The sequence below is a fragment of the Spermophilus citellus genome (genome assembly GCF_964194105.1).
Source record: "Spermophilus citellus genome assembly, chromosome: 3".
Classification (NCBI taxonomy): Eukaryota; Metazoa; Chordata; class Mammalia; order Rodentia; family Sciuridae; genus Spermophilus; species Spermophilus citellus.
In genome coordinates, this window is record NC_138184.1 from 152,916,788 (window position 1) to 152,933,193 (window position 16,406).

Below are 16,406 nucleotides of genomic sequence, written 5' to 3' on the forward strand. Positions count from 1 at the left end.
TTGATAGTATTACAATCTTTAAAACAGAATATAACTTTAGCAGTGAAGATTTTGAAACAGACTGCCTGAATCCAGGGTTTAAAGACAGCAATTTACCTACCCTCTCTGTACCTATTTCCTTATCTGCAAAATACAGGTAATGATATTAGCTATCTGGTGGCACAATTATTCATTCTATATGTTGCGATACTTTAGTGTGAGTGATGAAATCAATTTGTTGAGTCTCAACTGGTATTTTTTTTAAATGGAATGAAATATAATGAAATGGAAAAGAATAGAAAAGAAAATATGAACTCTTAACCATAATGAAAGTTGATCTGCAATTTTTCCCATTCATACATTATATAATGTATATATGTATAAATTTATAAATGCATATAAATGTATAAATAATATATATATGGAGAAAGCATATGTATACTGTCTCAATTTTTCACTAAGGGTCATGTACAAAAGATTAAAAGCCTGTTATATTTTAACTGTGAGGATAAAATGTATTAATTCAACAAAAAAATACTTTGTACTTAAAACATTGCCTTCCTTAGTAAGTCTTCTCAGTATTAACTGCATAATTCTTGTTGTAATAACACTGATTGTCATCACCTTTATCATCTCTCTCCAGAACTGAGGGGTAAACAAAATCAATATATTATTAACATAAATAATAAGTTATATTAAAATAATACAAATCTTCTTAAAGTTTAATTAATAATATAAAAATATCTATAGAAATAATTGTCATCAATTTACTTGGAAATTTTCTTAAAAACATAATTTGGAAAGAAATGATAGAGTAATTTATATAATGTGATTTATCACGAGAGAGACTGAATTTAGGAGCCCTCGGCAACATGGTAAATGATGGACTCTGTGTGTGTGAATGTGGCTGTGCACACAAAGGGGAGTTATACAAGCTCATACAAACCTGAAGAAAATACCAACTTTCCTTTTCTTTGATTCCACATTCATGAAGTAACAGCCCTGTATGAGATCCAGATCCAACCTGCAGTAACATGTGGAAGTAGAGGCCTGAATTGGTCGTGGGCAATACAATTTATTACTGGACACACACATGGTAGGGATATTCCCATTTCTACATATTGAATTGTGCACAGTGAGAAGATCAAGACTTAAACACAAATCCATGTGCACAATGGTTATGGCCATGCCTCCATTGTAACTAGGAAAGTCAAGCCGACTTCCTGATCTGAGCATAGATAGGTTCCTTAAGAGTCCTGAGCACCAGGCTGTCACCGACAAACAGATCCACTGTGACTTCACTCACCAAACTCAATTTCAGGTCACATACATGCCTAGAACAATGGAAACACAGTAAGAGATGCTGTCAATCCATGAAGAGTTTCTGGGCCATCGTGTGTCCTCCTCTAAAGAAAGATCCATCACAGTTTTTTTTCAAATCCTTTCAGAGCCCAATATAAAACTTAATCCTATGTAAAAGAGGCTCTCAGAGTTGAAACAGGTGTGGAGGAACCTGAAGCATTTCTGATCATTCCCCTCGAAACCCTCCTCCCTCCACATGGCAGAAATTGAAGGAGGTCAATGGGATACTCTAAAAATCTCTACTCTATCTGGGTACTTAGCCAACAATATGGTGCATCAGAAAGATCAGGAACACTGGTTAAAGCCCACGGGGCTGGATTCCACCTGGGTCTGATTCAGAAGGCCAAGAATGCGCCTTTCTACAGGTTCCCAGGTGATGCTGCTCCCGCTGGTTCTCTGCCCTATCATCTCTCCTCGTATGTGTTTGACATCACAAACAAGAACAATCTACATTTTATTCCTTTGTAACTAATTTGAAAGATAAATTTATTACAATAACATCCTAAAATATCTAGACTTTGAAGTCATTACATTTGAGGGTATTTTTTTTCTTTTCAACCAAGCAAGTTTTAAATTCTGATGATTTTGTTTCATTAACTCAAGGCAATCTCACCAAGGGCATGAAAAGGCTCTGATAAAATGCCATCACAGCAAATGTTTCTAAAAGTTCTTTAGGTTCTGTTTGCTTACAGAACAATAAATGTTCCCTGTTTGGAAATAGTCCCCAAATGTTCCCTCTTGTTTAAACTGCAAGAATTTCTTAACATACGCGGCACACATATTGTAATCTATGAGTGAATGGAGGCCTTTCTCTTCTCAGGGAGGATGGCAGGATGCTATTTTGGGGAACAGTGAGGCTACCTTTACCATTTTTTTCCCCTAAGTCGCAAAATACTGCAATAAAGTATTGCTCAACTCAGACTGAAACAATTTTCCCATCTGTCAAAATATTTTAAATAGTATCAAGCTGGTATTACTTTGTCAAAACATTTCATCAGAGACAGTATCTAAATTTAAACAAGCAGTTCCTCGAACTATGTAAGTAAGGTGAATAAACCGTCACTGACAAAGTGTATTTTTTGGAAAATGTGCAAGGTCTCATTACAGAGACCTTGAAGGAAATGGGTGTTAAGTCAAGGATAAGTGTGCACGGGGCAAAGGAAACTAAATACCACATAAAAGGCTTAACATTTCATTGTCCTTGACATGACATATTTCAGTTCTTCCCAAAGCCATAAAGCAAGCCCGGTTTTACAATGATTCTGGTCAAAGTCTCAGTAAACTTATAATTATGCAATGAAATGTGAGTGGTATAGATTTGATGTTGGAATCTGGACAAGTACATGCAAGAGCCTGGGATTTGGAGTTGACACTCATTCTCTTCTCACCAGGCATGGGACTTGGGCAGTTTCCTGGAGTTTCTGGACCTCAGTTTCTGTCTGTACACACAGGTGCTGCCTGCCTTAGAAAGTGGATCTGAAGATAGGGCATTACAAAGGTATTCAATGGATCTTATTTCTTGCCTCTGTATTAATCCATGAAAACTCATGGTAATCTCCAGAATTTTAGTTTAAGACAGCATAAATAAGAGGGGAAATAATGGCTAGCAACCTTCATACCTACAATATTTGTAACTTAAATCTTGTCTTTATATATTCTATAATTCTGTTTGTTATGTCTGGCATATGAAAAGGATTAGCAGAACATTATCTCCAGGGCAGTCATATCTAACATTTGTCTTTCTCTACCAATAATCTAGAAAAGATGTGAATTTTCTATTACCTTTAAGATACTTAAAATCTAGTAGCACATGATAAATTCAGGTTAAATATCACTTTAGGAGGGAGTATGGTATATGTAGAACAAGCAATGATTAAGCTATAAACTCTCCAAAGCTTAAATAATAACAGATCTGAATTCAAGTTTAACTTATCTCATGTGAAAAGTTCTCTGCTTGCTCATGATTAAGCAAACCACACAACTATGACAGAAACAAGGTTAAAATCATGACTCTTTTTTCCTCTTTAATATTTAAAGATATTCTATGTAGGCTTGATTTTCTAAACTTCACACTCTAATTAATCTAGTTCAGAAAGATTGCTAGAAGGCAATTCATTGGATGAACAGGTCTTTAATAATCAATATTAATGACATTGATAAAATGTCTAGTTGGGCATGTAAACATAAAACTAAAGTGCTTAAAATTATACTTAAGTTAAAGAGCTTGTGTTTTTATATTTGTAATATTTTAATAATATATGACAATCTAAATTGTCATAATATGCATAACAATATAAATATGTGAAATATATAAATATGTAAATATTTATATTTTTAGGTCTCAGAAATATTTTTTTCTTCTGCCTTTTGAAAGCTTGAAGTATTTTTATTATCTCCAAATTACCAGGCCCCTATCTAGAGATCAGAAAGTTTGTTTCTTTGTACCTCAGATCTTTGAGTGGTTTAAATGGTTATCAATTACTACAGCTCTCAGTTGACTTGGAAGAGAAACCTGCTGATAAAAGGGGAGTTGTAGTTTATTTAGTTTGGTGTTTGGATACATTTCTTTGGACGTATATGAGCTGAGAGAAAGAGAGAAGGTGAAAAGACTAGCAAATTGGAATATGGTTTTCTGGCTTTGGTAAAAGCCAATTTATCCAAAACGTGTTTTTATTTTTGTTATTTCTCAGGATTAGTTGAGAAGGTACAAGAAACTAAAACATTTTAATTTTCTCTTACTCAACTCTGAAACCATCCATCCATTTTCTTATTCAACAGCTATCTATTGAGCACCTGCTACGTGTGAGGCACTAGCCAAGAAGATCTGTACACATTGGCTGGGGTTAGATGGAGATTTTTGCTACTGTGGCATTAACAGTCAAGGGTGGAGATGGAAGAGCATGGACAATATACAAGTAAAAACAAATGCACAGAAAACATTAGAATTATAAAAAGGGGGATTCAAAGGGAAAAGAATCCAGGAGAAGAGAATAACCAGGAGAGAAGGGGGACTCCAGATGGAGCTGGCTGCGAAAGGTCTCCTGCCTGGAGGGATGAGAATGTGAGCAGAAGCCAACTTCATAGCCCATCAGAAAGTATCACTTAGAAATCCCAGCTGACACTTGACTCTGTTCAATAAAATGAGAACTCCATCAACTGCCCTGTTAAGAAGGATTCCCTAGTGGGCAAGTAAGCAAGAAGGGGTGAGGCACATACGAATGTCTAGGACATGCTTGATGCTGATGCCTCTTCCATTCAGGGTCCCTGTCCTTCCATCCCACTTGAGAATTATCTTAGAGAAACACAAGACTTATTCTTAGATACATAAAAATAGCTTCCCCATCCTATCCTCATTGAAACTGAAGTATGCACCTTGAAATCTTGATTTGATACAGACGGTATGGAATGTGTCGTATTCTATGCTCTCATGGTAGACAATCTAATTTCTAGGATTCATGGATTTCTAAGATTTCCTTCTTAGTCACACAGAAGCTACTTCTGTTCAGCTTTTATGCAGTGTTTGCACGGCAATGCCTTATTTATGCTCCCGGGTCCCCTGCCTCAAGCTCCTCACAACATAGCCCGCAATATCTTACCCACATCAGATGCCCATTTAAGGTTTGATAAAGAATAACACTATTAGCACCTATGGAATAAATTAATATCAATTAATATTTCCAGGCATTGTGTTAAGAGCTGCTAATATTGCTTAAGATTGTGAGTTCGGGGATCAAGTAGTCTAAACTTAAAACCTGCCTCTGTAATGACTAGCTCTGGACCTTTTGGGAAGTAATACACAATCATCATTTCTCTGCATTCCCACCCATAAAATCCAGATGATAATTTCTAACTTAGAACTTGATCAAGAACATTAATTGACAGAGTATATTAGCACTGTACCTGGTATTGTAAATTCAAACTGTTAAAGCTCTTACAAAATCCCATAATAGTACCACATAACACATGAGGGCACCTGGGCATAGAAATTCAAATCTGATCTCCTAATTGTTAATGATGGGAAGAACCTGGATCAACCTAATTCCATGGGACTCGATATCAGTCAGGGTCTAGATTAAGCAGTTAAAACAATAAAGTCAGATGATAAATATACAGTAGTTTAAACAGAGACGTTTATTTCTTTCTTGTACGACATTTCAAGTTGGTGGGGCCTTCAGCCACCAAGGTTCTTTTCACCTTGCTTCCCTGACAGTTTCTAGATCACCATTGTCAACACACGGTTAAAAGTGGACCCAAACCATCTTAGGTTCCAGCAAGTAGGAGAGAGAAGGAACACAGACAGCCACTGACATCTCAAAGCCCAATAGAGGCACATTGGCTCACATTCTATTTCTTAAGAACTGAGTCACGCCTATCGGGAGGTGGTAGTGCCTAGCTGGTGGACCATGTGCTCAGAGACAACTCTATTTCCATGGAACAATGAGGAGTGAATGTTGGTAGACAGCGAACATGTCATGGATGTCAACACCTATGTTTCTCAATGTAAAAAGTTTAAGGTCTCATTCTATTGCTACCCTTTTGCCATCTCTAAAAACTTAGCTCCTTATTCTAGGTTATATTGCCATATTACAATGGAAATCAAGTTACTACACACTCAATAGTTGCATTAACCAGTGTTCTAGCCTTTCTGTGAAAAACTATCAGTCTTCTAATGGCAACTTTATGCTACTGCATCCAGTGAAAATCTATGCTTTTAGAAAAAAATCATTTATGAAAGAACAACTGATAAAACTGCACAATATTATATATGTGGGAAAATGAAACCAAGATGAAAAAGTTACTTAACTGAAGTTTTAACTATTGTTAACTAGTAACTTAACCAGATGTAGAACTCTGAAAAAGAAGAGCATAAAATGAATATTTGCTGACTACCTTTCAGCATTCCAAGTGCATTAATTTATTCATGCAAATAATAACTGGCAGTTGTTAAACCTCAAATACTGTACTAGACACCAAACACTGCCTATGCCTTCTAAAAAGTTAGTTTCTAGCTTTACATAATAATTTAATTTTACCTTTGATATCACCTTACAGAGTAGACATTATAGGTGAAGAAACTGGGACTCATAAAGGCAAAATCAATTCTTCTTTGTCTTCTAAAAGGCTAGGTTCAGACTTAAGTTTTTCATGTGCTGGGAGTGTAGCTCAGTGACACAGCACTTGCCTTGCATGCTTGAGGCCCTGGATTCAATTCCCAATACCACAAAAAAAAATAATAATTTTACTTCACCTAACAAAGTAGATATTATATGAGAAAACCAACTCTGGAAAGTAAAGTCAGTTTGCAAATGTCACTCACATAGTTAATGATTATGTGAAAACTTAGGTCCTCCTGACTCTGAGACCAATGTCTTTTCTATGATACTTCAAGCCCCAGATCCAACCATACCTTGCACATTAACAATGCCTTAATCAAAAAGCAATATATCACACAACCAATATCATCATCTGAATTCTTTCACATTTTCTAGCTAAAACTATACATAAAAACTACATATGCCAAGTCAGTCCCCATTGGAATCATGCATGATTAGAGAACTATGCATATGGGCACAAATCACAAGTGGCATTACATGCATAAAATCAGTAGCCCTAACCCAAGAGTGCAGGCCAACAAGCAGACTGGGAGTATTATTAATCCTGTACATTTTCTACTTAATTGCTGTACCATTTTGGCTCTTAAATTTAAACTCTTAAATTTCCATTCATGAAAATCAGACTGATGATGAGACCTCTGCTCTTAACACCTAATATTTTATATTTGAGAAAACTGCACATATGATTTCAACAGCAATAGTCTCTGAACATTTAAATGAATTAATTACTTTGTCAAATGCATATGTACAAAAAAATGACTAAGCTCAAAGATTTTTATGAGATCCATTTTCTTACATATTGAATTTGGTGATGGTTGAGAGGGAATAGGAAAACCGAGACGTGTTAAGTCTTTATCATCAGGAACACCTAATTAACAAGAACTTTCCATTGTGTCATTCACTCACACCATTAGTGTCTGGTGGGGAAAAGGGAGAAGAAGGTGGCACTTCTCGTTTGAGGACAGACTTATTCTGATTTCACGGTCTCTATAGAGTAAGTGAGTAAGTCACAAAAAACAGATAAGATATTATTTTGTTCTATAAACAAATTTATTGTTGTATGTTTTTATATATGTAAATTCATACATTCAAATACAGTAGGAGTCAAAGTGTTGTCTCCATTTCTGCATTTAAATACCTAGATAGTAATATAAAAGAAAGTATTAAGCTATTTACTATCCCAGTGGGATACTAAATGAAACCTAAATAAGTCTCTGGAATAAAACTGAGGATTAAATCACTTTATGCAAGAATAAACATATATGTACTATGTCTAGATTGCTTTCTGCTATAATTACTTTCAACATGAGCTTAAAAACCAAGAATACTTCATGTTTCATCATAAAATGCAACTCTGGCTATAATATTTAAATTATTTTGCTTTATGTAAGAAAATATACATTGTTATCTTCAAATCACTTAAACAACAGCTCATGATGTTTAAAATGTAATTCTGATGCTTATATTGAAAAGCAGGAAAGTTCCAATTGAATGAATCAATTTGAGGGAATATTCTTTTTAGTAATTTCACACAAAATGTGTAGGATATGGTCATATTACCTATGCAATGAATATTTTATTTAGAAAACTACATTGCAGGAAAAAAATGTTTTCACTTACAGAATTAAAATATTGATATTTCTCAACTTCAGTTTTAAAGAGAAAAGTTAATTTAACTCTCCTTAATTTGACAGTAACTTTCTCAGCATGGGTCTTAAAGAATGGTATAAGCCATAACTATAATCCATGATATAAGAATGGGTATAAGCTATTAACTATAATTGATGATTTCAGGATTTTCAAATGCTGTTTCATAATCATTATTAAAAAATGAAGTTTTTTATCAATTACATATATAAAATCACTTTGTCTTCCTTAAATATATACAGAATATTTCTTTTCTAAACCAAGACAAAGATCTGTCTAGTTTTAACATAAACTGTTTATGTGAAATAGTTTGCACTGCACAGAGCTCAATAACTTTATATTTATTAAGATATTTGTTTAGTTGGGTGTGGTGGCACACACCTGTAATCCCAGTGGCTCTGGAGACTGAGGCAGTAGAACTGCAAGTTGAGAAATAGCCTCAGCAATTAGTGAGGCCCTAAGCAACTCAGCAAGACCCTGTCTCTAAATAACATATAAAAAAGAGACTGGGGATGTGGCTCAGTAGATAAGCGACCCTGGATTCAATCCTCAGTACCAAAAAAAAAAAAGAAAGACATTTGTTTATATTTACATTTACTTATATTTACTTAGGAAGATATGTCAAAGGTGAAAAACTAAGTTAATTGCTAAGGCTGGCAATATAGATCAGTAGTAAAGCTTGTGCCTGCCATGCACAAGACCCTGGGTAGATTCCCCAGCCTTGCAAAAAAATAAATAAAAATTTTCTTATAGTGTGAGTTAATTAATTTTGATAAAATAACTCCTCTATATTTTGCTTTATAATCTGCTTAGTTCATGTAGTATTTTACAGAGAATATTGTATGTGTTATTCAACATTTTTTAAGTGTCTTACACAACCTACTTTTAAAATGTCCTTCAGTTCATTGTTTCTTCATTAAGGTATTGTTAAAGCAAGAGAACTGATGTTTACTAAAGGAAGCCTTCCACAGTGTGTGAAACCAATTAAGATCAGATCTTACCCTAAACATTGCTCAGAAAAGTCAGCATATCTCGAAAGAGGTAGCTCTACCACGAAGAAGACCTGAATTTTAGGGTGCAGATATCTGAGTTCCTGGTAAAGTTACTTAGTGTCTCTTGAGACTTCAAGGGTTGCAAAGAGTAGAGGTAGTAAAGAGTATCTTACCTGTCAGGTGTCTCTTGACAAGTCATCAAAATTTAACATCTGCTACTAAAATATGCCATTCACAGTTACCAAGAAGGAAAAAGTGTTCACTATGGTGGGGGTTTATTGGACCCTTTTCCTCTAGCAGCTGGGCTCTCCCTGGCTGAACACTGGAATGATGTATCCCCAGGATTTTCCTTTACTAAGAGACCAATTATACTTTTCATCCAAGCAGGAGTTGTCTCCTGCCTTCTTGAGCTGGTACCAATCCATTTTTCTCATTCTATCAAGTCACATACTTTCTTTCTCTATCCTTTCAGGATGAACAAAACTCTTTTTTTTCCTTATTGTAAAAAATCAAATTATGTCACCCCATTTCAAGGAAAAGATCTGAAAATGGCAGCCAGACTAAAAACCACACTGTATGCAAAGAGAATTAAACTTCTGGAAAACTCCCCTTGCCAGTAGAGGGTGGTATCATTAAACACAGAAGAAAACTTGAAGCAGCAGTAGTAGGGGAAAAAAATGTATCTTGAAATGTGATAAGGTCCATTATGTTGCTTGATGAGACTGCTTGCCTCTTCAATATATTACCCAAAGGCACTTACAAAACTGAGAGAATATATTACGTAGAAACTATCAGAACTTTTCTAAATAGGTCAAATTTTGAAGCAAAGAGGGCTTCAAATCTTATGCAGTGTTACCAAAAAAAAAAAAAAAAAAAAAAATTAGGAGCTGTACAGTCAAGGTGCTAATCACTTTTTAAAAATCTTACTCTTGCATAAACATTAAATGCACCACTTTAAAATGCAGAGCCACACACCTGAGGCTGCTCATTCACTGTCATCTTAATTCAGTTTCAGTGATTAACTGAATTTTAATTATACAAATATCTTTATTCATTGGGAAACCCTAGAAAAGTTGGGCACCAAAAAGGAGTCTAAAATCTAACTCATTATTTTGAGCCACACTCTTAATTGTAAATATAAAATGCTTTTCACTTACTGAGTTTTCATTTGTTTGTGTTATTGTAAAATTCTTATATAATGTTTTTAATAAAATTTCAGTTTTCTTATAGGCAAATCTATAATTACAGGTTTAGTATTTATTTTTATAACTTTTCATATGGGATATTTAAAACAACTAGCAGTCATAGTATATGCCCAAGAGTGTTTAGGCAGCAACAAAATCACATGAACATTGACTGAAGGACATAATCAATTCAAGTACAAATTAAAGGAAATTAATTGCTTTGAAAATAAAAATTTGTTTTGAGAAAATTATCTCAGATTAACAAATGTAAAAATTTCAGTCTTACATTTCTCATTTATGTTTATGAATTTTTGATAAATTGGATTAAAATAGAATTTATGAAACTAATAATAATATTACCTGCTAGCATATATCTGCCCTGGTACCTGCACGGTCCATGTCCAGGCACTGCCTCAGGTCTAAGCAATGCAGCACCAGTGCAGACACCATCTGGAAATGAATATAGCATGCCAATAAGAGTGCATTCTGAGTTCCTGCTTATAGCACGGAATTGACACATTCTCATCAGTAACCAGCAGAACTAGGAAGAAAGAGAATGTGCCCCATAACTTTTAAATGGGCTTGAGAGAAGAAAGAACAGAGTGAAAACCATCCTCGGCTAACAGGCAGGAAGGAGATTCATGAAGGTTGGAGGAAGAAATGCACAAAAGGAAAAGTTCTTTGAATGCTCTTACACTTATCTAGACTAACTCCTTATTTTAAATATGGGAAAATTTAGGATCACAGAAAGTAATAGAAAGAACGATAGCTCTAGAAATGATGTCTGCTCATGACATGTTTTTACCAAGCAATGAAGCCAGCTGGGGTTCTTCTGCTAATTAAGCTCTTTTGAAGCTTATGTCCAAGTCTTATAAAAAATCCAAAACATATATTTATTGTCACAAAAACCTAACCTATGATGTATGTTTTAAAGATCAGCAGAAGAAGCATATGAATGCAAATAATGTGATGGAGAATTTTAAAACAAAAAGAAGCCAAAGGCAATAGGAAACACTCATGATGTGTTTTAATCCTTCCATGACCTATGGATAGTGCCTAAATATTCTTTCTTCCTTCTCCTCTCTTCTTTTCATGTGGCTTCAACTTTTCTCTCACACAAAAGTCTTTCCAATCTCTTCATCGCCAGTTCTGCTCTCTCAAAAAATCACTATATCCCCATCTTGAATTGCTCAGAGAGGGCCAATTTGAGATGTCCTACTGCCGGAGCAAGCCCAAGTTACATAGAGAACGCGGTGTCACAGTCTCCCTTCAAGAAAGCACAGCTTACCAAACCAATGTGTGCGGCTTGTCCCCTGCTCCCTTCTGAGATTCTGTCAATAAATCCTGCTCTTAAAGCAGTGTTGTCTTCATCTTAGGCTTCTCCTTTATCCTTAGTTGCAGAGAGTCACAGGGGAAGTCTACTCCCTTCTTTAGGTGCCACTGCCCCCATCCTTGATACCTGATCTCACAGCATGTACCTACCTGCATTCTTAAAGAGGCATTGAGGATTTTTGTCCCCGTTTCCTCTTTGCAATCCATTCTACAGGCACAGGTATTTTAAAAACTCTAATTTCAAACCTTGTTTGGGGAATACATATATATGTAGTAGGATTTTAATGCAAATGAAAGAAACAATAAAAACCCTAATAAGGGAGGAAATTCACAGGAGACTTTACTGATAATGGTTAAATTTAATACCCTACCTTGTTTGTAAGCATCAAGGAGTTTACTACAGTTATACAGACATGCACATTTAACAGTAAAAATATAATTTTATAATAAAGTAAATTTTTTTATTTTTAAAAGAAGAGGGAGGTCAATACAGGTTTTAAGAAAACCAATCTAATAAATTTTAAAATTATTTTTTTAATATTGAGACTTCCCTAATAGATACTTTAGCTTAGGAACCAACTACACATAAAGGTTTCAGTTCTGATAAAAGAAGTCTAACATTGGATGGAACACTGTCTTCTATTTATAAACATATAGATGGATTCTGTTGAAAATTAGTTCTGCAGGGGTAAAAAACTTTAAGCCACGTTAAAGGAAGAAATAAGAAGGAAAAAAGAATATTTAGGCAATATCCACAGTAATGGATTAAAAACACATTATGAGTATTTCCTATTGCCTTTTGCTTATTTTTATTTTAAAATTCTCTATCATGTTATTTGTATTCATATGCTTCTTCTGCTGATCTTCAAAACAAACATATATTTATTGTCACATTTTTGTGACAATAAATATATGTTTTGGAATTTTTATAAGACTTGGACATAAGCTTCAAAAGAGCTTAATTCACAGAAGTTCATACAAATGCAAGTTACTTTTATTTCTTACTTCATTATATTAAACAAACAAACTCCACCTGAAAACCAAAACCAAAGATCGAACCTATAGGTAGACCATGAAAAATAAAGTAGGAGATCCACATCCTTTGACAGAAAAGCTCTAGTGATGATCTACCACTGATGAGGCCTGATGTTAAGCACTGAGTAGATGTGCATTTTCTGTCAATAAACCCTCCATTCTACCATGGTGCTTAAACCAGCATCATCTTCATTGTAGGCTCCTTCAGTCTCAGTTATAGGAAGTCCACTCTTTTCTTTTGGTGCCACAGCCCATGAAGGCATTGAGTTTATTTGTCCCCATTTCCTCTTGGCAATCCATTCTACAGAAAATCCATTCTAGAGATTTTAACAGAAGAGTTATGCTGACAATCTACCACCAACAGGGCCCTATGTTGAGCACTGAGCAGATGTGTCAGAATTTCTCAGCCTTGGCACTGTTGACATTTGGGGCCAAGTGATTGTTGTGTGAAGTTGTCCTGTACATTGTAAGAAGTATAGCAGCATCCCAGGTCTTTCCCTACTCAGTGGCATACTTATACCTCAGTTGTGACTATCATAAATATCCACAGACATTGCCAAATGTGTCCTAGGGACAAAGCTACCTCCAGTTGAGAACAATTGCACCTGCTGTCCTTGTCACTGGAAACTCACATATGAAGAATCTGAATGGATCAAGAATTTTACACTTGAAGGGAAATAAATTTAAACCAGCACAAATAGTATATTATTGTTTTCCTGAACACTATACAGTTTCATGAAAATAGAAATCTATGAACTCCTTATGACCAATTCCAATTCTCTGGTGTTTTTTTTAATAATTTCTTAGCTCTTTAGCATTCAATATAGGTAATCAATCCTTCCTCCTGATTTTGCTACCATCTTATGTCATCCTAAAAATCACAACATTTCTGGTTTCCTCTTTTCTCACTTATCTACCTCCCATACTAGATCCTTTACCTCTACCCGGCTTCTAAATTTTGGAATTCCCCATGGTTGAGTATGGAATTCCCCTTGGTGAGTTTTCTTCACGTCATACATCTCCCTACACAATCACATCCATGGCTTCACATACCACTTCCGTGTCATCAGCTGCCAAGTTGACATATTTCCTCAAACGTTTCAAAAGCATTTCATCTGAGGTGTCCAAGCCTGCTCTCCTTTCACTGTGCCAGTCTTCATAGGTACCATCTCCTGAGACCCAGCTGTTCACACTACAAGATCATAACTGACATTTTCTGCACTCTCACTTTCTCATACACTTCTTTATAAAGTCCTAGTAATTATGCAGAATTTCTCACTCTGTCCACTGTCTTTATCCCTAAGGCCACTCTGCAGTTGAGATTACCATCATTTCTAGACAAGGCAATAGTTTTCTGACCTGTTTCCATGTTTCTATTCTTGTACCTCTTGAATCTATCTCCCATCTGCAACTAATTTAAAAATGTTATTCAGCTCCTGCAACTTCCTGCAAAAACCTTGAAATCACTTTTTATTGCACTTAAACCATTTGCAGCTCTCTAGCATGACCTACTAGGCCCTGAACAATCTGGACTCTGCCCAACACCTTCAGGTAAGCCTTTTTACATGTTTCCCCTTTTTACATGTTTCAACCATACTGGCAGGTACTCTTCCTCAAAGAGACCATTGCATTTTAAATTTTTTTAAATGCTTTACTAAAACATTGAATATCCAAGCCACAGTGACCAAAAAAAATTTAAAAATGTTAAAGATCAAGTTAGAAAAGGAGAACTTGAAAATGTGAGGATACTGATATTCAGTAACCCAGTAGATGACCAAGCCCATCAAAAATTACACTGGTGCGCAGAGAAGTGGGCAGTAGCAAGTTAAATGGCACTTCTGAACCTGTCTCTAACCACAGACAGATCAGAAATTTTCAACCCTGACCCTTACTTTATGAGCTATGAATGATACAGTCTTATGAGATGAACATTAGAGAGAGAAAGAGGGGAAAAAAGAAAAACAGTTTATAGTTGCCAGTATTAAAGAGCCTCTGCCTTGTCTAATGTCTAAGGAGCCAAGAACAATGACTCTTCCCACTTCATTCCCTCTTCTACCAGCAGCTCCAACTCCCTTTATCCCTTTCCTCCTCTGCAAAAAAGAAAACATATTTTCAAATCTTGTTCAGTGTTTTTATAGGTACAGAAAGCTTGGCTGAGTCTATCAAAATAACATAAGTACTGTAGACAATGAAGGGAAAACAAGGTAAAAATGAAAGACTGTAGATCATATCAGATTGCCTGATAAAAGACAAGTCAATCATTTTATATCTGTTTTGCATTTTCAGATCCAGATTCCAGACAGTGTTCCCTTTAGTAAAGGAAAGCATTTTAAAAACACCCTTGCTCTGTTGGAGGGGGAAACAATTCTCCAAAGTTGTGAAATTAACCTCTTCCTTCATTCACACATTCAGTTCTATTTTTTGCAGTTATATCAGTAATCTAAAAGAAAAAGCACCAAAAGTCAATTCCAGGTTTCTAAAATGTCTGACTGTGCATGTCCCAGTTCTCTTCAGCACCTCCCGGAAGATTCAGCCAATTTTTATTTCTGCAGTGCATCAGTGTTTATCATTTGTTTTACAACAGCACTATGTGTTCTTGAAAATTGACTTAGATGAATTTCACCCATCCTCTACAAAAACTCAAGAAAGACAAATGGCCTGAAAAACAAAATCTACCACTGAGGCATGGTTAATTTACTGAAAGAGCATTTCTTCCCCCCCACCCCACTCAGCTCAATATTTACTTCATTACAGTGGTAACTCCACCCCCACCATTCTCTGTATTTGTCAAGATTTATGACAAATTTCTAGCTTGTAATTAGGCATTATGAAAATTCACTGTGGGAAAACTGTTGCCAGACAAAAGCTTTCCCATACAATTTGCTTAAGGAATAGGGGTAACTTTCACCTTCTGAAAGACTGAGAGCAGAATCATGGATGCATTTTGATTGCACTCATTTAAATAAACCTATTTCTTTTAGACAAACACTCTTAAGAAGCTGTTAAGTCAGACAGACTTGGAAGAAAACCCTGGCTCTCTCTTATTAGCTAGGTAACTAAAGGCACATTGCTCAAACTCTCTGTGCCTTGATTTCCCTATCTATAAATTGAAGATATTAACAATAAGTATCACACAAGGAAATTGGGATGATTAAACAAGAACACCACACAGTGCACTAACAGGCATGTGGAAGCCATTACCATTTGATTTATGATGCAGAGATGGAATGAACTAGAGAAGACCCTCACCTTTGCATTTATGGCCAGCCTCAGAATTTCCCCCATTCTCATTACTAATGAAAAAATGTTATCTGAGCAGCTTGCAGCCCTATAAGAAAGCCCAGGAAGCCTGGAGATCTCCACTTCAGAGAGAAAAGGATAAGTGCTGGGATGGGGTGCAGCTTCCCATCAAAACCACCCACACCGGCCACAACACACCTCCTCACAGGATTATAGAGGCCCATGACTGAGCTCTTCCTGCAGATATGCTGTTCCTTGTTCTGAGTTGAGCCAAGTGTCTACTTCCTCTACTCCTCTCAAAGGGAGAAGGTGGACAAGGCAAGCTGTGACACTGTTCATTTTCAGAATTAATTCAGAGCTGGGGTGAAGGGCAAGAGTGGTGAGTTTGCCCAGGTCCAGGACAAAAATCACTCTCTATGGAGACTTTTTCCAGCTTTCCATTATCCAATAGTTAGGAGAAAAGCAATGGTGAGGAGACAACCAAGTGTTCTCGGGCACAATGTTTGGCTATTTGCACAGAT

General features: G+C 35.8%; 1 protein-coding gene across 4 annotated transcripts in view; it reads right to left on the minus strand.

Moving 5' to 3' along the window:
• The window catches only part of HDAC9 (histone deacetylase 9), an 890,491-nt gene that overhangs the window by 668,429 nt on the left and 205,656 nt on the right, over positions 1-16,406 (minus strand). The window contains exon 2 of one of the 4 annotated variants that reach the window (XM_081283848.1): positions 10,639-10,728. The exons of the other annotated variants lie outside the window; for them this stretch is intronic. Within the exon in view, the coding sequence (XP_081139974.1) occupies positions 10,639-10,728 (90 nt within the window). The remainder of the gene's footprint in view (positions 1-10,638; positions 10,729-16,406) is intronic. 4 annotated transcript variants of the gene reach the window in all.